This window comes from Xenopus tropicalis, chromosome 6 (assembly GCF_000004195.4).
Source record: "Xenopus tropicalis strain Nigerian chromosome 6, UCB_Xtro_10.0, whole genome shotgun sequence".
Lineage (NCBI taxonomy): Eukaryota > Metazoa > Chordata > Amphibia > Anura > Pipidae > Xenopus > Xenopus tropicalis.
This window is the reverse complement of record NC_030682.2, coordinates 104,503,893-104,530,979: the sequence shown is the minus strand read 5'-3', so window position 1 is coordinate 104,530,979 and position 27,087 is coordinate 104,503,893. Positions and strand designations below refer to the sequence as shown.

At 38.7% G+C, this 27,087-nt stretch overlaps 1 protein-coding gene across 3 annotated transcripts in view; it reads right to left on the bottom strand.

Moving 5' to 3' along the window:
• The window catches only part of ankrd12 (ankyrin repeat domain 12), a 65,404-nt gene that overhangs the window by 22,622 nt on the left and 15,695 nt on the right, over window positions 1-27,087 (bottom strand). Inside the window, exons 2-4 of one of the 3 annotated variants that reach the window (XM_031903242.1) lie at window positions 17,752-17,891; window positions 14,156-14,303; window positions 5,972-6,037 (exon numbers count right to left, since the gene is read on the bottom strand). The exons of 1 other annotated variant lie outside the window; for it this stretch is intronic. In XM_031903242.1, the coding sequence (XP_031759102.1) occupies window positions 5,972-6,037; window positions 14,156-14,303; window positions 17,752-17,841 (304 nt within the window). In that variant the 5' untranslated portion in view covers window positions 17,842-17,891. 3 annotated transcript variants of the gene reach the window in all.

The following is a 27,087-nucleotide window of genomic DNA, read 5'->3' as shown; positions in this document are numbered from 1 at the left end:
TTAGGCTGATGTCCCATGGAGAGTGTTAATCGGCCGTGACAGATTTCTGCTATCACAGGTGACTAACCTTTTCAAAATTCCTTTCCACCGGCAACAATAGGAGTCACTGGTGGAAAGGCCTTCACATTGCTTCGGTTTTCCAAAGTTGCCCGCAGGAGGAAACTTTGAGCGACTTTGGAAAACCGAAGTGATGCGAAGGCCTTTCCACCATTCAGTCACTCACTAATTTTATTTAACTATTTTTATGTCAACAAGGTCGATTCTATGTTGTTGTAGGAACTGAACAGCCTGCTGACAAAGTAGAGTCTGTACTTTTAGGTTCTAAAAATGTTAGATTTTCTGCAACTGCATTGCAAAGAAAGGGTTACACAAACCCCCATGATTACAGTGGAAGTTGTAAGGTTAAAAAATTGCTTAAAAAAAAAACCACAAAACAGTTTTAGAATTACAAAAAAGGGAAAATACAATTTAACACTATTTACTGTGCCCATTCTGATTGCACACACCCCCATTACACACACCACTGGGGAACCCCAAAACATGGCTGTTTGCTGTAACTTGTTGTAAGACAAAGTTGTGCAGCAGGGTTAGATAGAAGGTGCCAGTCTCTTTTGCCATTTCAGGTCTTCTTTTCTGCAATTGCCAAAAAATATACAGTTGGAGACATCAGATGGCAACCAGCCAACCCTGCTGCACTACTAATCACTAATTAAAAAAAAAAAATTAAAAATTCCCCTAGCTCAGGGCCAAATACTTGCCTAAGTCTGACAGCAGAGTTGGGAGGGAAGGGAGGTAAATGTAGCAGACAGACACATTTTGGGGATCCCTAGTGGTTGGGAGAGAGGAGGGTTCTGAAGGGGGGCAGTTACTAGAGTTTAGTTTTCCTTTAATTATTTTCCTTTTAGCCCTGACAGCACAAGCCAGCAGGCTACCCCTCAAAAGGGCAAAAAAGGTTTTGTTGTGCCATAAAACCTTGTGTGTTATATGTAATATTGTTTATCTATAAAACTAAAGTTGTATTACTCTTGCAGCATGCTTGGAAAGGATTACTGTATGGTACTCAGAGAAATTGCATTTGCTACTCTCTAAATCACTAAAAGCTTTCCAGAGACAAAAATAGTCAGATCATGAACTAACTGGTTGTACAGAACTGACTCACCGGACTGAATCATCTATAATAAATAAAAAAAAAAAAAAAACACAACACAGAGCAATAAAGGCTTTAGCAATGCATGGAAAGATCCTGTTACAACACATTTGTCTTTGGAGAATTTGCTTCAGGGGAATTTAAAATGCATTGCTAATTCACTCACCCTAGTGATTAACCAATCCTACCCCTCTTTCAATCTGCTAATAAACTGAAGCTGGGAGAAAGTTCACCCTGTATCCGTACAAGGATGCCAAACACTAGGCCAAAGTAAAGCTGGGCATGTACGTTAACGTCTGCTCATTTGGAGAGGATTGAAGGAACATTAACTCAAAACAATGAAAATTATAATATTGAAATAGAATTTACAGTTGCCGTACTCTCTTACAACTGGTGTGTTTGCTTCAGAAACACTACTATAATTTATATAAACTACTGCGTAGCCTTGGGGGCAGCAATTCAAGCTAAAAAATTAGAAAAAGTACAGGTTACATAGCATATAACAGATAAGCTCTGTACAATACAATGGGTTTAGTTTTAAACATGGGACAAATGCCATGCATGGCTCTCTAAGGCACTACAGAATGAAGCCCCCTCTCATGTAAAATAGGACTTTTGTGAAGAAATAGTTTAGTTGTTGGTGGTGGATCAACTGATACAAACTCTAAGGGGCTGATTTACTTACCCACGAACGGGTCGAATGGAGTCCGATTGCGTTTTTTTCGTAATGATCGGTACTTTGCGATTTTTTCGTATGTTTTGCGATTTTTTCGTATTCTTTACGAATTTTTCGGATCCAATACGATTTTTGCGTAAAAACGCGAGTTTTCCTATCCATTACGAAAGTTGCGTAAAAAGTTGCGCATTTTGCGTAGCGTTAAAACTTACGCGAAAAGTTGCGCATTTTTCGCGTAAGTTTTAACGCTACGCAAAATGCGCAACTTTTTACGCAACTTTCGTAATGGATACGAAAAACTCGCGTTTTTACGCAAAAATCGTATTGGATCCGAAAAATTCGTACAGAATCCGAAAAAATCGCAAAACATACGAAAAAGTCGCAAAATATTCGTTTTCAAGTCGGAACTTTTCCAATTCGGGTCGGATTCGTGGGTTAGTAAATCAGCCCCTAAATGTAAAAAAGAATAAATGGAAAAGAGCCCACCATTCCCCTTAAATTGAGGAAAAAACCTTTAAACAAAGCAGTGGATATCACACTATGTGATCTATATGTGTATGCATGTATTTACAGTAACTGTATACATACATGTAGGCATTAAAGGAACAGTAACACCAAAAAATAAATGTGTTAACGTTATTCAAATATAATTTACTGCTGCCCTGCACTGGTAAAAGTTATGTGTTTTCTTCCAAAACCCTACTACACTTTATATAAGCTACTGTGTAGCCATGGGGCAGCCATTCAAGCTGAAAAAAAGGAGAAATGGTACAGGTTACATAGCAGGTAACACACAAGTGCAAAAAAAGGCAAAAAAAATTGGTAGGCTCAAGGCATGTTTGCATTATTAATACCTTTTTTTTCATGCAACCAGGAAACAGTCTCCCATAGATTCAATTTGAATCAAATAATCCAAAAGTTTATAAACAAGTTCCTTTTTCTCTATACTTAGTACCAGTACCTTGAACTTGATCCCAAACAATCCTATTCAGTGTAATTAATATTTAAATGTTTTTATAATAGACAAGGTATGGAGATCCACATTACAGAAGGAGCCCTTATCCGGAAAACCTCAGGTCCCAAACATTCCGGATAATCGGTCCCATACCTGTACTGAGACATATAAAGGGACACAGAACCCATATTTACCTTTATATTTTGTGATAAAACAAGGGGAGAGATAATACACCCCTCTTGTTAATTTCTAAAGCAGACAGGGTGTCGTATCTGCACATTTCTAGGCCACTATAGCCTAGCAACCAAGTGAGTGTCAAGCAAACACGAATTGAATACAAAGGGGGAGAGTTCAGTTGCTTTGACACTGTGTTTTTGGATTACTTAAAAATGTGGTGCTCAAAGCTTCCAAAGTGCACCATGTGCTATTAACCTAAAGCATTGTTTATGACAAGGCAAGGAGTCAGAATTTGGAAGAGTATCTGTAGTAATAAGTCAAATCAACTGGACTTGCTGTATTTTTCTTGAAGACATTTCGCTAGTAATCTCAGTTCAGTACAGTTGATTTGACTTATTACTACAGATATACCATGACCTGGATGAATGAGAACCATCACACTGGTGCAAGATAAACCCTTTACTATCACAATGGAATGCCACAGAACAGTGCCTTGGCCATAATAGGAATCTGTTGCCAGTTGGGCAGCTGTGGCTCTGCCAGAGTAGACTGTGATAGTGATGTGCGGACCAGCCCTGTTCGGCCCGACCTTGGCACATCACTTGCTGGTAGCAGTGCGGGTTCAGGTTGAGCACTTCTTTTTCGCAACTTTTTAGTATTTTGTGACAAAATTTGCTTGACAATACGATTTCGAAATCATATTGTCGTGCCGTGTACGAAAGTTTCGGATTCATTCAAGCTTTGTTACTGTGACTTTCCTTGGGCCAGTTTGGAGCTGCAGAGTGCCATCGATTCCTATGGGAGGCTTCCAAAATAATGCACAGAAGGATCAAATTCGGAAAGGTTTCCCTGCATTTTACGATCATTCAATACGACAATTTCGTGATTTTCGGATCGCTAATACAATATTTTCGTGACTAATCCGATTTTTTTTAAGCATATTCGTGATATTTGCGATCTTCAGAAATTTTTGTATCCAATCCGAATTTATCCCATTCGGGATTTCATGAATGTGTCCCTAAGGCTCATAACACTTTGGGGCACATTTACTAACCCACGAATCCGAATTGGAAAAATACCGATTGGAAAACGAACATTTTGCGACTTTTTCGTATCTTTTGCGATTTTTTTCGGCGCCTTTACGGAAATTGTCGCAACTTTTTCGTTACCAATACGATTTGCGCGAAAAAACTTGAGTTTTTCGTAGCCATTACGATGCGCTTGTATCTTGTCGCAACTTTTTCGTATTGAGCGCTCGTAAGCGGCGGGCGAAACTTTCAGACTTAGCATGATTTTGGAAGCCTCCCATAGGACTCAATGGCACTCTGCATCTCCAACCTGGCCCAAGAAAAGTCACCATACTGAAGCCTGAATGAATCCAAAACTTTCGTACTTGCCGCGAAGGCTACGAAAAAGTCACGACTCTTCGTGCAAGTAGTAACGCTACGAAAAAATCGCCAGATTTTGCGCAACATTCGGAATGGCAACGAAAAAGTTGCGACAATTTTCCGAAAAATCGCCAAATACCGATCATTAGGAAAAAAAACGCAATCGGACACATTCGGCCTGTTCGTGAGTAAGTAAATGTGCCCCTTTGTGTGCTTTTGGTCTAAAGCTCTTGTCACAATATTAGATTTGTCTGCTCTGTGGCAACAATGTTGATTGATTTGCTGCAGATTGCTTCTCACTGAGCACAGCAGGAATCTCCTTACACAAATCTATTACAAATAAGCAGAAAGGTGGTTTCGCACAAAATCAATGTCATGGCAAATATTTGTCAAATAAATACATATTTTTCAGGAATGTCATTAAAATGTAACCAACTCACACATTACTGCATCAAATCTAAAAATACATAATATATCTAGTACACAAAACAACATGTATAGTTTTACATAGCTAAATATAAATGCCACATTTATCCTCAATACTCCTGAAGAATACATTTACATGAGCAAGTATCTTACACGAATAGCAAATTGCAGAAGTGGATAATGGGTTTCACATCTGTTATTCCTCGGCCTCCAAACAAAGTCACATGTAAGTCATATTGACTATGAATATGCTGACAATACAACATGCACATAATAACACAAGTGTGACTGTTGTCTGGGACTGCAAATAAATTAAGTTTAAATATAGGTTACTTTATTTTTTAATGCAGGCACACAGTGCAGCTTAGGCAAGCAAATCGGCTTCTCTCAGTCTGCCTGAAAACCGCAGGACTGAGAGAAGTGGATATATACACTGTGTGCCTTTGCTCTCAATGGCAGATCTGGGGCCTAAGCTAGTTTCCTGCCAGCCAACTAATCATGTTGAATAAATGTACACTACTCCCCCACTTAAACCCAAGTGCCTAATGCACTAGCTGTGCAAGTGAGAAAAAGACATAAGGTAGATGTACCATATCCAGAGCCAGACATGCTGAGAATAGCACTTTGCTTGTTAAAAATCACAACCTGACTCTTCACATAGCACATTGAAGAGTAAAGAATGCCACACTATAGACATAAACAAGGCACATGGAACCCACGTGGCATATTGTGCACACATGAGCCATGCCCTACTATTTTAAGAAAATGCAAGTATATATTTATGAGGTTTCTTTTTTATGTCCAGGACATGCATAGTTCAAATGTGATTTTTCTTTGGAAAGCCCAACAAATATGCTATTTGTTTGGATTAATATGCTACATAATATGGTACAGTAGGGCAGCTCATATCCATACATAAAAACACAAACTATGTATATAACTAAGGCTACCAAAATAAAGGAAAACCCTAACTATTCATTTTTACTACCCATTTACAGAAAGTGATTGTAAATCCTACAAACTTGTTTCATGTTAAAATACAAGCTTCCACTTTTTAATTTCAACGTTTTCTGTAGAATGGAAAACATGTATAAACATCTAACATCTCCACAAACAGAAATTTTTAAAGGAAGGGGAGGTGGGGGATTATGCGGTTATGCACAGTAGAAAATAAGCTATAATAATGCCACAATCACTTTTACCTGGGTATGTGCTGAAAGGAGTTAAGCGTTCTCCCCAGTTTTCACTTGTGTGTTCTGGTTCTGAATCTACAGAATCAAAGGCACAGGAAAGAAGGGAAAGAGTGAAGTACAGAGGACAGATTGACAGCACAAGCAGAGAGTGAGAAGATGACTTCTAACTGGATATTAAATCCTGGATTCAAAATGGGATTTTTTTGTTAATTCACTAATTCATCTTTTGGGCAAATTCTAAAATTGTTAATTCCCACCTTAAAAATTTGGTTCATATAGATAATTTTTTTTATAATAGGTTGACTGCATTGACAGTAAACTTGTCATCTAATAAAAGGCAAACAATAACCAGTGTGCATATATAGTATGTATAAACATACAGAGTGAAAAGGACAATGACGTTGTGTGTGCAAATCACACTTGTAACATCTGTGCAGACTGATAGTGTTGATCTGAATTATAAACTAGCTCAAGGCATAAAATTCATATTTTATAGCCTACCATGCAGAGCTTAAACAAGCTATGAATACTACAAAGGGGTTTTGGCGCTCCTTAAAAGTAGATGTTTTCTTTATTATATCATTAATTAAAGCTGGCCATACATGGGTCCACATAAGCCAGACAGGTGGGCAGCATTAAGCCACTGCTGTGGTCCATGCTAACAGGTATGCACAGGCCCCTATTGTAATCCAACCACTCCCAAGAGGCCACACACAATTAGCCTGATCTGGCCCATTACCATGGTGGTCAAATCAAGACAGATGTGTTTGTTTGGCTATCTCACTAATCAAGTAGCCATTTGCATGTATTGTCAACTGTAAGAAAACAAGTAGCCAAAGGCTGATGGAAAGATTTAGACTAAAACAGAATGTAGCTATCACAATACTGTTAGGGCTCTGGCACACGGGGAGAAATCGGCGAAGTTGCCTCGCGAGGCTTTTTCGGCGATTTCCCGAAATCGCGCCGCCGCGTGTGCCATCCCACCGGCGACTTACATTTTCACCGGTGGGATGGCAGGTGATGGCAACTCGGGGAGATTAGTCGCCCGCGAACAGGGAGTTTTGTCGCAGGCGACTAATCTCCCCGTGTGCCAGAGCCCTTACAGTCACGCCATATGGAGGTAGAATTCTACCCCTGACGATTCAGCCCTAAATGCAGCTTTTGCTCAGGCACCTTCAACGGTGCCCCATCAATCAGTTATCCTGCCTGATCATCGACATGACCCATATTCAAGGCTTTTACGATAACGGTTGTGTCGATGTCACCATACATGGACCGAATATCGCACAAATCCTGGTTTCGTATGATAATATCAGTGTATAGCCAGCTTTATCCTACCATTCAGCCCTTGGATTCAACAGGCCATATCAAAAAGGTACAAGTCAAATTCCCCAACTATATCTGTGCACTCGACCACTTTACTAAACTGAAAGAAAAAATGTGCTGCAATGTTTTAAAAGTTCACTATAAATGATGTCTCAAATACATTTTAGGGCACATGAGCAACAAAAATCTTTTTCTGCACGCTTTGAGAAAAAAATAAAATAAATAAATAATTGGTGATCCAGGCAAGAACTGTGTGCAGGCACATAACCAGTGGTGTAACCGGCCACACAGCAAATGGATTTAAGGACTCCCAAAATGTCCAGAGGTAGATCTGCTTTATGTTATGTTAAAAACGGTTCATTAATTAGGGCTTTCTCTGTAGTAACATACTTGCATAAAACTTCATTTTATTTATTTTAGTTTTAACTCCTAGAACCTGTTGCTAAGATTAACTTGTGTACACATGCATAAGTGCACAGTTCAGATGATATATTGCCAAACAAACTATTTTGCTCCTATGAAGGTGTTTCTAATTCAGCTTCCAGGCAGTGCCACTGCCATTCCTAACACTTTCCATACACCTTATATTGTTGTTAAAGGGGTGGTTGACCTTTATATTAACTTTTAGTATGTTATAGAATGGCCAATTCTAAGCAACTTTCCAATTGGTCTAAATTATTTATAGTTTTTTTAATTATTTGCCTTCCTCTTCTGCCTTTTCCTAGCTTTCAAATGGGTATCACTGACCCCAGCAGCCAAAAACAATTGCTCTATGAGGCTACAATTTTATTGTTATTGTTACTTTTTATTATTTATTTTTGTATTCAGGTCCTCTCCTTTTTATATTCCAGTCTCTCATTATAACCAATCCCTGGTTGCTGAAGTAATTTGGACCCTACCAACCAGATAGCTGCTGCAACTCCAAACTAAACCAAAAGTGAAATAATCAAAAAACTACAAAAAAAAAATAAAATAAAATGACCAATTGCAATTTGTCTCAGAATATTGGTTTCTGCATTATATTAAAAGTTCATTCCAACGTGAATAACCTCTTTAAGAAACTAGCAGAAAATGTGATCAATTAATTCCAAAATGTATTTTTAAGTGTCAGTTATACAAAACCATATACACAAATATTTCTATGTACTGCTGATCTCTCTAAAGAAAGTAAGTATTACAAACCTGCATGGGTCTTATTGGGTAGAGCCACACAAAGGATTTCATCTTAACAGACTGACAGCAACCCCAGAGTCTTGAGTATTATGAGCCTGAACCTTGCAATACAGAATATTTACTAAAGGGAAACAAGGTCTGCTTTACTTAAAAAAAAAAAAAAAAACTAACAATGTTGTTGGGGAATATATCCAAAGATTACATGTTCAAAATCTGTAACCATACTCTAATCAGTGTAATTATTTTTATCAATTGTGTTTCATATATGGTGAGAGTAAAACTACATTTCCAAATAAGCTGCATCATCTACAGGGTTCACAAGTTTGCCACCAAATTCACAAAATACAATGAGATACATTATATCAGACCACAAACACAACATTTTATCACTTTCTAGTCTTTGGTGTAATTTGGGGAAAGATATGCAAAACATACATAAATTATCTTGCAATGCTGGGCAATATACTTATAGGAATCTATAAGTTACAAATAGAAAAAAAAAAAACCTTTTAACTGTCCCATATTATTGGCACAGAAAGTAGTGTGGTATTAATGGCCATGGTGTATTTATCACAAAATAAGGATAATGAACTACAATAAAGATTCCTAATGACAATGCCCATCACTTTAAGGGCCCAAACTGAAAGACATATGGTCATCTACTTTGGTAGGAACGGATCATTCTAAATGACCGTGTTTTCTGCTTGTCAAATGTACATAAACATTCTCTATGGATAGTGCTGCTTTTGCCCTGAGCAAGTTTCATGAAAGCTACATTTTAGCATTTGTATCAGTGCTTGAATCTAAAGAAATGCAAGCTTTTAGGGAATCCAGGAAGGAGAGAGAAAATTTATACATAAAAACTTGAAAAAATAGAAATGAAAATTAAAAAATGCCAGTTACACAAAGGCAGATTTGACCTGTGCTCTTATGACCAAATCTATTTCTATTACCATACAAAAGGAATGCCTCCCCCAACCAGTGGCTCAGTAGCAACACGTTGCTCTCCAACCCCTTGAATGTTGCTCCCAGTGGCCTCAAAGCAGGTGCTTATTTTTCTGGCTTGGAGGCAAGTTTTGGTTGAACAAAAACAACTACCAAATATAGCCCCTTGTAAGCTGATAGTGTGCATAGAGGCTGCCTAATAGCCAATCTTAGCCCTTATTCGGCACCTCCATGAACTTTTATGATGCTTGTGTTGCTCTCCAAGCATTTTTACATTTGACTGTGGCTCATGAGTAAGAAAGATTGGGGACCCCTGCCTTAGAAAGTGCAGATTCTTTTCCAGCACACCATATAACCACAAAAAAATTGACTGAGGCTCATGAGTAAGAAAGGTTGGGGACCCCTGCCTTAGAAAGTGCAGATTTTTTTCCAGCACACCATATAACCACAAATGGTCAACAAAGAGGATTACAAAGATTAAACATGCCAATGCGGTTATCAATGGAATAGCTTTACTAACATTTCTAGCATGAATCTGTCTAGTCTGGTCACAGTTTTCCATAGTGGCAACATCCTTTGCGGGAAGCTTTTACAGACATGAGCGGACAGCTAATCACACCCTTCTGCAGGCTTGTATTACTTGTGTGCCCTAAAATGCCTTTTAAATGCTGAAGAGGAAACCCAATATAAACCATATAAGTATATCATTTCTCAAATATCTTTGGGTTCCATATATCAGTACCCCATAAAATCACATTACATCTCCAAAAGCAAAGATAATACTTTACACATCAAAACATTTTAGACCAAAAAATGTTCATTAAAACATTTCAAGTACAGGTATTGGATCCCTCATCTGGAAACCCATTCTCCAGAAAGCTCTACCACAGTCCATTTTAAAAAAAAAAAGTATTCAATTTTGTTGTTAACACTTCTTTATATAATTTATAATTGGGTTTTTTTTTTTTGTTTTTTTTTTTAACAGTCCCCTAAATGACATTCCTTTCTCCATACATTGAGTTTGATGTGCTTTCTAAGACAGAAGCTGAAACCTTTGGCTGAAAACAGTCACTTCCTTATCTAGGGTGAAGCTCCGCCCCCCTTTAGTTTAATGATCCTTTTTTCTCCTTTGAATAGGGAGTTGGCCAAAGAGCTGTCTATTGAGCATACCTGACTGATTTCCATTGAAACAAGAAGCAGCAAGCATGTGCAGTAGACAGCTCTTTGACCACCATCCTATTCAAAGCAGAAGAAAGCAAAACTTGAAAAGATAAAAAAGATACAAACAGAGGGCAAGTAGCTGCGGAGAACAGAGCCACCATACATGCTGTGGGTCCAAATAAGTAATAACTATTTATATCATTATACTGATTTTATATACATATATATTGCACCATGAATACCCTGTAAATTATATCCTTATCACTGTATTTAGTAATGTTTATTAGTATGACCCAATAAAACATACTATACCAAAGCACAAAGTGAGATAACCTCTAATATCATTGCACAGTTCAATAAATGGTTATAATACACAATATTCATATTTTGAAAAAACAAATAAAAGTCTGTTCCCAACCCAAACCTTACCCGACCCGGTTTCCTCCCTCTATAGACCTGTATAAACACCTATAAATTAGAGACCTGGAAGAGGAAGCAGGCAGTGCAAGGTTGTGGGGTGGGGGGGGGGGGGGGGGGTGGGGGGTGGGGAGGGTGAGCGGAAGCCAGCAACCCGCAGTTGATGTGGCGAGGTTGGCCCAAACCCGCCCAACCCATGGGTCCTGGATCTATTACTATTATCTATGCAAGAGACTGGCATTTCTTGCTAAACATGGTTTCCTCTCAAACATAGGAATCAGGTATGCTTGTGTAAATTAAAAAATATAATAATAATAATAATAATAAAATGTGTGTTCATTGTGGGCCGTTAGGACACCGTTTATGCCCCTGAGTGCAGCTGAATTAGCCCATTATTTTTCCCCCAAAAATCAGTCAATAGTCATGGTAAACTAACTCATGAAAAATCAGAATAGTAAGTAGCCATTGCACCCAGATTCCCTATCCCACACAATTGATCCTGAGCATAAACTTTTCAAAATACTGTATACCGATAGTTTTAATATACATCAGGGCTGTCCAAATGGAGATCCACATTGTTCTAGAGCCACAGAGGTGAATGTCATACGTGACATTATGATTCATATAGTATAGTGAATAATTGTGCTACTGTTTTATATAGAAACAGCACTTATTTATGTGGTCACTTATAGAAACACTAATCCATAATATACAAGCAATTGGTGGTAACTGGCACCAGCAGTAAGAATACAGCAGAGAGAACAAGTCATGAATAAAACATCATTTTAAGGATATAGTTATTTGTACACATAGAATATATTTTGCCTACAGTCATGGCCAAAATTGTTGGCACCCCAGACATTTTTCCAGAAAATCAAGTATTTCTCACAGAAAAGTATTGCAGTAACACATGTTTTGCTATACACGTTTGTTCCCTTTGTGTGTATTGGAACAGAACAAAAAAGGGAGGAAAAAAAGCAAATTGGACATAATGTCACACAAAACTCCGAAAATGGGTTGGACAAAATTATTGGCACCCTTTCAAAATTGTGGATAAATAAGATTGTTTCAAACATGTGATGCTCCTTTAAACTCACCTGGGGCAAGTAACAGGTTTGGGCAATATAAAAATCACACCTGAATGCAGATAAAAAGGAGAGAAGTTTACTTAGTCTTTGCATTGTGTGTCTGTGTGTGCCACACTAAGCATGGACAACAGAAAGAGGAGAAGAGAACTGTCTGAGGACTTGAGACCCAAAATTATGGAAAAATATCAACACTCTCAAGGTTACAAGTCCATCTCCAGAGATCTAGATTTGCCTTTGTCCACAGTGCGCAACAAATCAGTCATTTGAACTGAAGAAGCCACGTTTTCAAGAAAAACTCAGAAAAGTCCAGTTGTTTTAGACTTAATTCTTCTAGATACTGTATATCATGACCTGGATGAATGAGAATCTTCATAGACATTATCAAGAAGTTTGCAACCCATGGCACTGTAGCTAATCTTCCTAGGACAGTCCGGATGGTGGATTAGCAGCCCCAAACAAGTTCCAAAGAAATTCAAGCTGTCCTGCAGGCTCAGGGAGCATCAGTGTCAGCGCCAACTATCCGTCGGCATTTAAATGAAATGAAACGCTATGGCAGGAGACCCAGGAGGACCCCACTGCTGACACAGAGACATAAAAAAGCAAAACTACAGTTTGCCAAAATGTACTCGAGTAAGCCACAATCCTTCTGGGAAAATGTCTTGTGGACAGATGAGACCAAGATAGAGCTTTTTGGTAAAGCACATCATTCTACTGTTTACCGAAAACGGAATGAGGCCTACAAGAAAAGAACACAGTACCTACAGTGAAATATGGTGGAGGTTCAATGATGTTTTTGGGGTTGTTTTGCTGCCTCTGGCACTGGGAGCCTTGAATGTGTGCAAGGCATCATGAAATCTGAGGATTACCAAAGGATTTTGGGTCGCACTGTAAAGCCCAGTGTCAGAAAGCTGGGTTTGCGTCAGAGATCTTGGGTTTGCCAGCAGGACAATGACCACAAACATATGTCAAAAAGCACCCAGAAATGGATGGCAACAAAGCACTGGAGAGTTCTGAAGTGGCCAGCAATGAGTCCAGATCTAAATCCCATTGAACATCTGTGGAGAGATCTTAAAATTGCTATTGGAAAAGGCCCTTCCAATAAGATAGACCTGGAGCAGTTTGCAAAGGAAGAGTGGTCCAAAATTCCCGGTGTGAGGTGTAAGCAGTGTTAGAACTGGGACCCCAGGGGCCCACAAGAAAACCTTAGACTATAGGCCCACTCTCGAAACTATTTTTCTCTCCCCCTTTCCTCACCCAACCTCTTTATTCTCCTAGTCTCTTTTATTTACATGCTAGCATCTAGTCTTCCATCTATTTCTCCCCTTTGTTCCAGTTCAAAAATAGGGAATGACCATGAAGTAGGCCAAATGGTTAGAAGCAGGAGGGCCCACTGACACCTGGAAGAAGCATATTGATGGTTATAGGAAGCAACTGATTTCAGTTATTTTTTCCAAAGGGTGTGCAACCAAATATTACGTTAAGGGTGCCAATAATTTTGTCCAGCCCATTTTTGGAGTTTTGTGTGACATAATGTCCAATTTGCTTTTTTTCCTACCTTTTTTGTTCTGTTCCAATACACACAAAGGGAATAAACATGTGTATAGCAAAACATGTGTTACTGCAATACTTTTCTGTGAGAAATACTTGATTTTCTGGAAAAATTTCTGGGGTGCCAACAACTTTGGCCATGACTATGTATTTACATCCATATAAGTTTGTAGATTATTTCTGCCATCTGCAGAGGCTGAGTGGTGTAGTAATGAATGTGTGATGCTAGAAGTCACAAGCTGACTGCATTATTCAAGTACATTTGTAATTTACGGTCCGTGGCAATAGATTTGAGGCTTGTAATATATGTACAATTGCAAATATGCAGAGAAGAAATTTTCTGTGCATACAATAACTTAACCTTCAGGTTTTAAATGGAATGGAGGGAAGGTAAAGGAACCTTTTTCTAATAGCTGAACTAACTTAATTTCAAGATACTCTGAATAAATAAAAACATTTTGAGACATAAATTCAGTTATCTAATTTTGGTTGTCACTGTATGAAAAATTAAATGAAGAAAAAAAAAAAATATTACCAGTGTCAGAATCCCTTTCTTCAGTTCTGGTTGGGCTGAGAGTAAAAGGAAGCTTGCGTTTCATGGAAGATTTTTCCTTCATTTCGTTGCTAATTTCACTCCTATCCAGTTTAGGTGTTCTACTGAAGGCTGATATTTTCTCTTTATTCTGTACCATGGTAAAGAAAAAATGGGAGAACTTAAGTCAGAAGTAAATACCATGAGACATCAATAACAGTCACATGGCCATACACAGGTCAATCTCGACACTTCTACAATGGCAGATACCATTTTAGTTACAGCAGGTCTACAGCAAACATATCTGCAAAACGGCAATTGCAAGAAAAGGAATCTAGTTTTTGCCTAAAATACATACTTCTGTGTAAAGACGACTTCTGTGTAAAGCTTGCTACATGCAGAAAGAATACCACTTGCCAGTTTGACTACACATGACTAACAAAACTGATTAATCAAAGTCCAGATCAAGTATTTCTGTAGCTGTCTGACAAAAAATAGACCAAGCAGGGGTGCGTATGAGTGTATACATGTGCCAATATGATCATCGACAAAGGTATTAACCAAACAGAGGTTGATTCAAATTGCAAATCTGTTCATTAAAAATGGCAGAAACCTGTCCCAAAATGATGGACTACTCTAGTCCCTGAAATCCATCTTAAGATCCTTGGCCTAGCTAAATTATTTGTGCAGATATACAGAATATCCAGATTGTTCCATAAATCCATTATTGGGATGCATTAAAAGGACATGTAAGCCTCTCACACAAAAATCGAATCAGTGAACAGCCTCTTTGAAATCTTTCAATACCTGCCACTCTGGTTGTCCAGAGGTTAAAGGAGAATGCAAGTCAAAATTTAAAAAGCATACTGCCCAATAGTCCTCATATTGTTTAGAAAAACGACACACTTTCGGCTCACCTAATCAAATATTTACTCAGTCACACTTACTTCACATTTTCTAGAACAGGCAGCCATCTCTAAAAAGGTATTCTCCCTTACTTTGCCTCCTTGCTTCATACTGCACGTGTTTCATTTCCTCCCCCCCTCCCCTCTGCCAGATCCGCTTCTGATTGGCTGGTGGGCATGTGTAGCTCAGAACAGCAGGCAGGATCAAGTTACACACATGCTCAGAGACTAGGAAGGCTGCCGCTGGCAGCCTACAGGAAGGGAAGAGAGATTTCAGCGATGTCACTGTAGTCTTCACACTGCTGTAGGCTGCCAGCACCATATCTCAGAGAAGCAAGCAGGGATCTGGGAATTTAGATATGCAGTAAGTACTTAAAAAGAATGCCTTTAGACTTACTTTTAATTTATATTAACCTTTCATTGTCCTTTAATAGTTAGGCTGCAACATCTCCTTAATCACTCACTCAATCTCCTTAACCGACTGCCCCATTACCGCCAATATAATTCGATCGTTTGGCCCCAGGGCCAAAAGATCCAATTATTATTATTATTTTTTTACCACCCGTAGGTGGGGATATCGGGTGAAGATCCGCTCGCTTGGTGATCTCGCCAAGCGAGCAAATCTCAACGTGTATGGGGACCTTTACTATTGAGTGCTATTCTGAGCTATTCTTGCTCCCTTTCCCATTGTTCTGCTGATCGGCTGCTGGGATGGGGGTTATATCACTCTAACTTGCAGCGCAGCAGTAACGTAAAATCACATGGCTGTGGCACCCTGGGAAATGAAGAATATGGCTAGCCCCATCTGAAATTTCAAAATTAAATAAAAAAAAATTTTTTTTTGCACTTTTGAAAAACAGATTTTAATGCAGGATTCTGCTGGAGAAGCTCTACTGATAACATTTTCCCATGACAGTATTCCTGAATGTCAGGGACTAGATAAGTCCATCATTTTGGACAATTTTAGATCAAGTTCCTGCTAGAGTGTTACATGGCTATTTAGTGGGGGTGCCATCCCACTATACACCATGAGCACCGGATTAGTTATTTTTGAGAGGCCAGGTGTGAGTGTGTAGTTACTTTGGTTTCAGTACTTGATTCTCATAATCTAATGTCATCTATATTTGAACTCTGTTACAACTTTCTCTGCTCCCAACAACTTAGGAAAGCTGTAATGAATAGAATATGTCTGTAAGCAGTTTGCAGGGAAACCCTTCCTTAAAGGGGTTGTTCACCTTTAATTGAACTTTTAGTATGTGGTAGAGAGTGCTATTCTAAAACAATCTGCAATTACTCTATTTTTTCCACTATCTGTGGTTTTTAGCTTTATATATACAGCTAAATTACCCTAGCAACTAGACAGTGGTTTGAATAATAGACTGGAATAAGAAGAGAAGTGGGTCTGAATATAAAGATAAGTACAGGTATGGGACCCGTTATCCAAAAATTTCCAAGGCCATCTCCCATAGACTCAATTTTAAGAAAATAATTCAGATTTGTAAAAAATACTTCCTTTTTCTCCGTAATAATAAAACAGTATCTTGTACTTGATCCCAACTAAGATATAATTAATCCTTATTGGAGGCAAAACAGTCCTATTGGGTTTAGTTAATGTTTAAATGATTTTTAAGCAAACTTAAGGTATGGGGATCCAAATTACGGAAAGACCCCTTATTTGGAAAACCCCAGGTCCTTAGCATTCTGGATAACAGGTCCCATATCTGTAATAAAAATGAACAATAACAAAGAAATTGTAGTCTCAAAGAGAAATAGCTTTTTGGCTGCACAGGTCAGTGAGCCCCTTTGAAAGCTGGAAAGAGGTAGAAGAGGAAATCAAATAATTCAAAAACAATAAAAAGAATAAAAATGAAGGCCAAAGTTGCTAAGAACCATAATGTACTATTCCATAACGTCAGTATTTTGTTCATTAATAACTGCTAATTTTTTTTTTAAATTGTATTTATAAAATCCTGAAAACCCCTTGAATTTTTTTGCAAGACATTGGCTATTTCAGTCCAGTGAACATCAGATTATTTTGTTTGCATGAGTCGAGTACCATTTTGCTAGAACACCACAAAATAGGGCTTATTTACAATGCAGCTTTTGCTTATTTACAATACCCCATGCAATTTAAAAAAAAAAAAAAAAAAAAGGCCACTATCAGTCACTGGAAGATTTTACCTGGTCTATTTGGATGATTTCACCAAGTATCTGCAATTTGCAATGCACTGGTTGGTTGGTTTTCAGTAGAAAAAAAAAGGTGAGGAAGCACAGTAAGAATAAAATGATATAATCTATGTGTGAAAAACATCCTCTGCCGTTTTCCCCTGTAAGATATTGCTGTGCTAGTTGATACAATACAGGGTGCTCCATCTGTACAACTTTTTAAACAATGTGAAGTTTTAGACAGCACACAATTATAGGATATCTGGTTTGACTGATACAACTAATTTAACCGCAACAGCAAATTAAGCCTGTGTGATTAACTGAACACATTCGATAAAGAACCCCCAACAGATGTTTTTTTGTGCATTCCAGTGAGCAAAAACATCTGGAACATCTACAGCCAGCAGCTGTAGACATGGAAAAATAAGACTTATTTCTTGTAAACAACCTATTTAAGGGAAAATCAAATTAAAATATCCGGTCTAACCAACAGTGTGTTTTTTCCTTTAAGTAAGGATCTCAACTTACCTTTCGTCCTGTTGGTTTTTCAACCATGGTGTTGCAGTCGCTGTCCGAATTCTCACTTGGTGTTGCTTTTGAGGATAATGTTTTGGGCATCTTATTATTGCTAGCTTTTCACTCTCCTGAGCAGTTTGAACATTGTGCACCTTAAAAATACAAATAAAAAATACTGAGCAAAACAATTTATCTTAACCGTAAAATCCATTTTCTTCATGTCAATTTGGGCAACATAACAGAGGCAACCCCTCCGGCACAGGAACTTACAGACATCTACACCTTACCCTACTTCCCCAGGTTTATCAAAAAGGCAATCCATAGTTGCAAGAATCAATAAGATTTTTTTAGACCAATAAAGGTATCAGTAAAATGCTGTGCACCATGCACTCCATTTTTGACCACACAGTGAGTTTGAGATATATTTTAGTTGTAACTATGGGCTCCGGATGTAAGGGGTTTCTAGCTGCATGCCTTAACCACTGAGCCAGGTGAACAGCTAGCAGGCCTACTCATTATCCATCAGCTGGCCTTTCCATCCTATTTCTCAGCAGCAGCCAATCAGGGCTGACCCTGCCCTATATAAGGCCAGCCCTCCTCACTGCCAGTGCCGAAGCATTGGCCTACACTGCGTACTGAGGCACCCACCCTAGCTCGTTTCCTGTTCTGATCTGTCTGCTTTTGTGTGCTCTACTCCTGTTCCTTCATCCAGTCCTGGTGCAGTGTCTTCGCCTGCTCTGTCATGTTCTAGTCTTCGTCCACTCTCTTTTGTCCTAGTTTACGCTCAGTCTTTGTCCTCACTCCTGACTGTCGCTGATGCTATGTCCTCTCTGCCCTGCACACTCCTTACTGATCCTAGATCTTTGCCCTCCTCATCCTGTTCCTGCATATCAATTACCCCTTTTCCAGCTCCTGAGGCACTCTAGCTGATCCATGCATGAAGGACTTGCATCTTCTTTTTCTCCTCCTCAGCGACCCTACCACTTCCCTCACACGAGATTAGTTGCCCACAAAAAATATCCTCTATCATAGGCATCTAATCTCCTCTAAATGAATTCTCACCAACAATAATATAAATCTCAGGTGGTAAAACATATGCATTGCTTTGGGTTTCCGAAGTTGGTCAAAGTATCCTTGCGAGCCGACTTTGGAAACCCAAAGTGACAAATATGTTTTCCCACTGGTGATTAACATTATTGGCAGTTGGAAGGCACTTGGATGAGTTAGTCGCTTGTTGCAGAGGAGATTGCCACGGGCAACTAATCTTGTGTGTCGTGGTCCTAAGAGACGCTTTAAAGTTTTAACCGTGCTACACTTCGTAATGTTGGCTGTCTCTGGGCACCCTTGCTTTACCCCATTTTTCCATGTAAAAAGATTATAACCTGTGGCCCAGGCCCAGACTGCAAATCTGTGAATTCTGGCAAATGCCAGAGGGGCTGCTAAAAGATGCCATAGACAGTTACTATTTATTGTGCTGAAGGGGAGCTGCTTGGGCCAGAGCCTAATTTCGGTCTTAATCCTGACCTGCTGTGGACGGTGAGCATGCAAGGTTTGTTAAGCGCAGCAACTGGTGCAGTGTGTATTCACCAGAAGTGACCAGCGTTTATGTTGCAATCAGAGGCAACAAGCCAAAAAGGAGTAATCAGTGTTTGTGTTCACCTAGCAGCAAAACATTTGGGAGACACAGCACCCATGCAGTGGGCATGCCCCCTGTTTTCTCAATTTCACTTTGGGATATGTTTGAAATTCAGTGCAAAACAGCACCTTAGTTCCATACAGGGTGCTGTCTTGTTAAAGATAACAAGGATACCTTGTCTGAGACATCTTGATATGGAAGGTAATGAAGCAAATCGCACAGGGGGACTTAAAAATTGATTAGGAACCTGTCAGATTTCCATGTCAGAATCTCTGACATATTACATATTTCTTTGGCTGGTTTAGCACAAAAAGTATTTAGGAAATCATTTTAAGATTGGTGAAGCCAGGAGGAAACTGTTTCAGACAGTCCATCCCTGTCTGGATCCAAGAGTATTCTCAATAAAAGAGTTATCTTATGCATAGAGATGTAATGATCTCAGGCATGCTGGTAACCACAAAAATCTGTTCATGGTTATCCAGTAAGGCAGCCCTGCTCATGCATTTACATACAAAATTTAATGACAGTAAAAAAGTACAAATTGTGATGCTCGCAATGTTGTGTAAAACTGCATAAACTGATTCTATAAGCATCTCAGTCTTCAAAGCCACCCCTAAGGCAGAACATCCACCACACGTATAAAAACAGTAAACATGACAGGAATACAAGAAAATATATATTGAGTATTACCCATGGACCATATTTAGGACAAGGGTTGCATACATTTTTACTCTTTTATTTCAGTCATTACACCTAATAAAAATATGGCTTCTATGCACTAAAATGTGCAGCTGTCAATTAGTTATATCTGCAGTAAATTTCATTAAACAGTGAAATGCATGTACGGCTGCAATGATGATGGTAGTAACAATATGAGGATAAAACTAGGAAGAGAGTTTAGGTCATGCAGACAGTAATAGCAGGGAGAGCTCTCCTGTGAGGAAAGATAAGGCCTAAGTGTTAAGGTGGCCATACACGTGGCGATCCGACGATGTTTCGTACGACCATCGGTCGCACGAAACATCGTAAGATCCACCACACACCATTCAGGGCTGAATCGGCAGGTAAGGAGGTAGAAACAATAGGATTTCTACCTCCTTCTGCCGATTCAGCTCTGAAGGGAGAATTTTGGTCAGGCGCCTTCTATGGCGCCCGATCAAAATTTTCAAACTTGTCCGATCGGCGAGTCGTCCGATATCGGCAGCTTCCTGCGATATCGGTCGACTCGCCGACATGCCATACACGCACCGATTATCATACGAAACGAGGTTTCGTACGATAATATCGGTGCGTGTATGGCCACCTTTAGGTTTCTTAGGTTTTCTCAGAGTAGTAGTGCAGAGTGTACCACCAATCCAGCAAGGGGAAACACATGTACATACTGTGCTGGTCTATAGGTGAAGAGCTTAGTAAAACCAATTCCTTTCTCCCTGTTACACGTTGTGGGCTATATAATTTCTAATAACACAAATCAAACCTACTACAGTATGTCACTTCGGACAATTGTAAATTGTAGTGGGTTCAGGGAAATCTGAATAGCCTGCTAATACCAATCTGCTGGCTCAACTCAACGCTCTAGGACAGGGGTGTCAAACTCAATTGCACAGGGGGCCAAAATTCAAAACACACTTTAGGTTGTGGGCCGAACAGGATAAACATTTATTGAACACACTAAAATTCAGTTGTCTTTTATCATTTTATCAGAGCTGGAGTGCCAGCAGCCATATTATTGCCCCGTGTACCTGTGTCAGCAGCCATATTATTGCCCGTGTACCTGTGCCAGCAGCCATATTATTGCCCAGTGTACCTGTGCCAGCAGCCATATTATTGCCCCGTGTACCTGTGCCAGCAGCCATATTATTGCCCCGTGTACCTGTGCCAGCCAAAAAATCAAGTAAGCGCCAGAACTCCGGTTTCTCCCGCCAGCTCTCTCTCTTGAATGACGACGAATGCTTGCGCCTACCCCGGATGTGGCCCGCGGGCCGCCAGTTTGACACATATGCTCTAGGTCTAGGAAGTGCATTGTCAGTGAGGGCTCCTGACACTGAGTCTTCAAAAAGAGTTGTTGAGCTATAGCCTGCCTAGCAGTGCAGTATCCTTTTGTACTAGCTGCACCTGTTGCCCAATGTTTCCAAAGATAAGGACTTTTTCACTTGTTTCTTTACGTAGTTTGTATGATTTCTGAACATATTCATTTAAAAACATTTGTATTTATAAATAATTAATTTACATCTTACTAAACAGAACAGGCAAACAAGCCCATTGCGCATATACCTTGGGGTTGTTTCTACACATCAGATAACTGTAAATATAAACTAATCTATCAAACCTGCATAGCATATTTATTACCTATAACCAGGAGCCAGTGATCAATGGGTAGTGGTGGTCATCTGTATGTAGCATACAATAATCCTGCAGAGTTAAAGAGTACATATGGATACAGTTTGTATCCAAAATAATATGTATGTATGTATGTATATTTTTATTTATAAAGCGCTACTTATGTACGCATCGCTGTACAGTAGAATACATTAATATAAACAGGGGGTTAATAAGATAATAGATAAATACAAAGTATAACAATAAATACAAATAAATACAAGATACAGTTGCAATAATTTAAGAGTCAAAGACACAAGAGGATGGAGGTCCCTGCCCCGTAGAGCTTACAATCTATTGTACAATATTACCTATAGTGCTAGCCCAGCAAAGTGTTCTGAAACAAAGAAACTCAGTCTGATGTGATACTTCCCAAAACTAGTAACCCAATGTGCCTTAAAATGCACCAGTTCCCTGCACTCAGGGTGCTGCACCAAACATTCTTCCCAGGACAGGTGAAGATAAGTGGTGTTATAGCACATTATTAGAAACTGGTTGCAGTTGAATAGCTGAAAGCAGATAAATGTATAACATTCTCAGAAGGCAGAATCAAGGTCCAGTGGTGTGCCACAGGATGTTCTTGTAGGAAATTCTAATAATTCAGGTCTATGTTGGACCAGATTAACTGAAAATAGAAATAAAGACAGGAACTTGCTTCAACAATAGAGTTAAATATAAGACAAAGCTGTTTAAATACACAGATGTGTACTTATGTGCGTATATACAATTCTTAACTGTGCAACTAAGTGCAAACGTGTGTAGCCTATTCATCCATACTAGCATATGAACATTTACCAATGCAGTCCTTTTTTGTCACCTACTAGGTAAGTTTTTGTGCTTGTTTTGCTTCCCAGTTTTTTTTTTTTCATTGAAATGTTGCTCATGGGTAAAAGAAGTTGGGGATCTCTAGCCTAGTCAATGGATTAGAGCCAAGTGTCAAAATAAATTCCCACACAAGCCTGCATGCAGCAAGACAACTTGCTGAAAGCAGATCATAAAGAATATTTTAGAAACAGTACAGAATTTAACTAATTTTTACAGGTTTTTTTTGGGAGTACTCTCCCAATGGACCCCCACAGGACTAAATTATGATCAGAACATTGGCCCAGGAACTATTGCATCATCCTAATTTGCTCCATTGCACTGGTGGCAAAATTAGGTGAAGATACATGTTTGCCAAGAAAGAGGATCTTACCATGTATGCCAAGCTTTAGAATAGAGTATAAACAAATAGAATGGTTACTATCTGTAAATACCATGCTCTCAGACATAAATTACTGAAGGTTTTACACAACAACTGGTACCTATTGAAGGATTTTGAAAAAATTGTAAAGAGTGCCGTCTAGTGGTGGCCCTAATTTATAACACTAACTACTACTTTACACATAAGTACAATACACAAAAGCCATAAATATCCTGTAAATTATATCTTTATAAAAGGTGATTACTTATTTGATCAATTATAATCAGTGCTCAGTGAAACTTGAATACCTGCTATTGTAAAACAAGATTATTCGCAGTCACCTCTGAGTTCCATGGCCTGTAATAAAGTAATTAGCCTTCAGCCTCGTGCTCTTAAAGGACATGTAAACCCCACACACAAAAATTTAATCAGTCTCTTTGAAATCTTTCAATACCTGCCACACTGGTTGTCCAGAGGTTAATAGTAAGGCTGCAACATCCCCTTAATCACTTAGATTTCCATCTCCTCTTCTTTCTCAGCCCCCTCCCTCAGGAATTTACTTTGGCTGTTGGCTTGTGGGCATGCTCAGTTGTTCTAAGCTCAGATTACTAAACACACCCCCAGTCTAGCAGCCAGTAAAGAGATGGCATTGCTGATTCCCATAGAATCTCAGCTCTAGCTGTCTGCTTCAATTTTTTTTCAGCTTTACCATTACACTGCTCAAACAAAGCAGAACTTTTATCAGAGACAGTTGTGCCTGTGTGAGCCTGTATTCTTGATTAAATGTATGCTGAATAAGGGTCTGTGTGTGTGTGTAGGCAGATTTAAATGTATCTGATTATGTATCAGAGGAAAAGTTACTATTTACTATCTGGCAAGCAGAGGGGATATATGCAGTGCAAATGATGCCACTTGGGTGGGTTAGATGTGCCCAACTAATATACATTGTAGGCAAATGTAGGCTTTACATGTCCTTTAAGTGGTCACGGAACTCTTCGGAAAAGAATAATTTTATATTCTTATATTTTACATTTCAGGGTACACTTATTTATAGAAGGAATTTATATAAATTGCCTGGCACACAAGGGTGCAAGCAAGGTCCAAGCTAAGTCAAAGGTGAGGCAATTGCCAGAGTTTTGGCACTTGTGAGCTGAGAATTGTTTTCATTAGGATTTCTAATCTTTTCCCACTAGGCCATCAGGATTATACTTCAAATCGGCCCCCATACTGGCTACACATGCCCAGATGGACAGGCAGTATCACTAAAATCCACTAATCTCTCCTGACTGGATTTGGTTTAAATGGAATATGGACTATGCTAACTGAGAAAATGCTGTATTGTTACACACAGTATTTTTTGTTTCCATAAAGTGGTATGGTCGGACATTATAAGTAAAATATTTTTTCTTTTGTTCACCCAAAGATAATACATTCATTTTCTGTAAATGTGCATAATGTCCCCCTGTAATAAAAAGATCTACGGTTTTACATTTTTATTTCATGTAGTGAAGTGTTGGTTTGCGTATGTACTTTTGGGTCCCTGGTTTGTGTCACAGAACTGTTCCCTGTATTTTCCAATATCATTCATAAGAGGATTGGCATTGCTGTTACATTACTCACATGATACTAGAATGATGTTCCTTAGGCCATAAGGGCCCTGTTCCCAGGTGCTTGGTGGCTAGTGGTTGGGCAAATGATGAAGCAATGTTATTGTGATGCGATTGCTATCTAAGTTTCACCAGCAGGATTTTTTCTGGTTTCCAGGTGGGCTTGATAAAGTAGATGGACGTATTTTTGTACTGGACGTATTTTTAAAGCTCTCAAGGAAGAACAACCTCTGGCATTATAACAGCTTTTCAGACCTTTCAAGTTTAAATCTCTGTTTGTTGTTCAACATTTGGTATCCCTGCTAAATGCATAAAGTTGTAGACAAAGGCACAATTGTCACTCTCCAGTATTTCCAGGATTTGTTCTTTCTTTCTTTTCTTGGCAATTGCACTTTCCAAACTCCTGATTTCTACTAATTCTCCACATGTACAGTGCTTTGCAACCGTATGCAAATACAAAAAATGAAATATGTTGCTAGCATAAGTCAATACATTAAATTTTTAAGAGACACCGCAGTAATAACAGCTTTGAGTATTTTGTGGAGTAATTGTAGCTCGCTAATAAAAACAAAACAAAGGCATCGTGCTACCACCACCTTTGTTCACTATTTTGATGAGGTGTAGGCAGTAGTATATTTACACCTTATATTGCTTTTTACTTTGGCCAGAAAGCCTGGTCTTAATCTCATCTGACTATAAACCATTTTTCACTTTGCAACTAGGTTTTTTTTGGCAATCTCCATGCTTCACATAGTTCTTTTAAGGAATGGCTTTTTTTGCTCCACCCTGCTCTACAGTGCAGGTCTTGATAAGACTGACCCATATCGAAGGAGAAGTTTGTAATTGCTAGTAAAGTATTTGGTTGCATTCTGTTCTGTGCAAGTACTATTAAATTTTGGTGGGCCCTTCCAGAGCTGATGTGGTTTTCTCCCAACAGGAGCACCAGCCTGAGGTAAAAGGTAAGCGATTACAATAACTGTGGGGTGCCTAACTTTTGGCATCCCTCAGTGATTTTTACCTTTCTTACTCCTTTAATAGAAACATATTCTACCAGCACTGTTCCAGTAGGAACGGGCGTTATAGCAACAAAAAGAAGACCAACTTTATATTAAGACCCTTTGGGTTGAGATTTGTAATGGAGATGTTAAGACAGGTAAGTGTCCGGGTACTTTTGGCCATATAGTGTATTGAGACCTACAGGAATGATGTTAGCGTAGTGCAGACTTCAGTGCCCTAAAACTTACTAGACTTTAAACCCCTTAGTGCAGACATCAGACATGTCAACATAATGTACACTTATTTATAATCTCAGCTGAAGCTGCATGCCACCCTCTTCATATTATCACCCTCTTTTTAATTAAAGATTTAGTCAAGTAGCCCATATAAAGAGAGTACGGTTGTACTGTCTAGCTGTGGATTACAGATCATGATTAGAGTACCATTTGGGCAGATTTATGAACCTTGAGGCTCAGGTTCATGCAAACAATGCATATTTTCTACAACTGATGGGTTTGGTTTGAGTCCATACTGGCTTAAAAAATAAAATTCTGCCCCTATGTGTTTAAATAAGGAAGTATTGCAGAAATATATAATATTATGTTTAAAAGCCCTTGAAACGCTGCAAGGGCAACATTTTTCACCAGTCCCTAAATTTAGCAAACCCTACATCGTACAGTACATGCCAATGAATGCCGTTACACAGAGGAACTGGAAAAACAAGACAGTAAAATGAATGTTAAAAAAAAAAAAAAAAGTAAAAGTTTGCTTCATGAACTTGATTTTATACATAGGTGTATTTTACTTATTCATGTATACCTTGTGTGGAGCAAGATATACGAGAACTGATCTTCTATAAACTTAACTATATTAAAATTTCTGTAATGTAATCTTTTTGTTTTTGACAAATGTTAAATGGGGGTTTTAGAACTAACCAGAACCAGCAATACTTCTCTGTATATTACTTATTCACTAGACAGCTCACAGGCTAGTCAAACTATTATGCAATCAGAGCTCAAATAAAACCTTGAAAACAAGCCTATGTTCAGCTACTATGGCTTAGAGACGACATACAAATTTAAACCTATATACTAACAGTTTCCTCATTTTAAAAAGTTCAAACAAATCATTACAGCAGGCAACGGCCAATTTACTCATGGTAGTTAAATACTAAGACAACAATCACACATTCTTGAAAAAGAGAGAACACAACTATTCATTCACAGCATGGCATTCCAATGTTTGCAATAGTATTTACCAAAGTACAGGCAGACAAAGATGGAAATTTCCATTGATCAAACACAGAACAGAAGTACAACTAGTGAATGAGCTGCATGGTATGACCTAGTAAATGTTTCATACCATTTTAGCAAAGTGGATCAACTGTCACTGTTTCATGTAACTTTGTAACGTAATAGACATTGCTTGCAAAAAGTACCAAACCCCTCAAACAATCATTTTACTGAATAACCAGTTCTATACAGAAATGTTCTTGAAACTCATAATTAGATTTTTGGAGACACCAGCAAATTGCATATTTATCTATA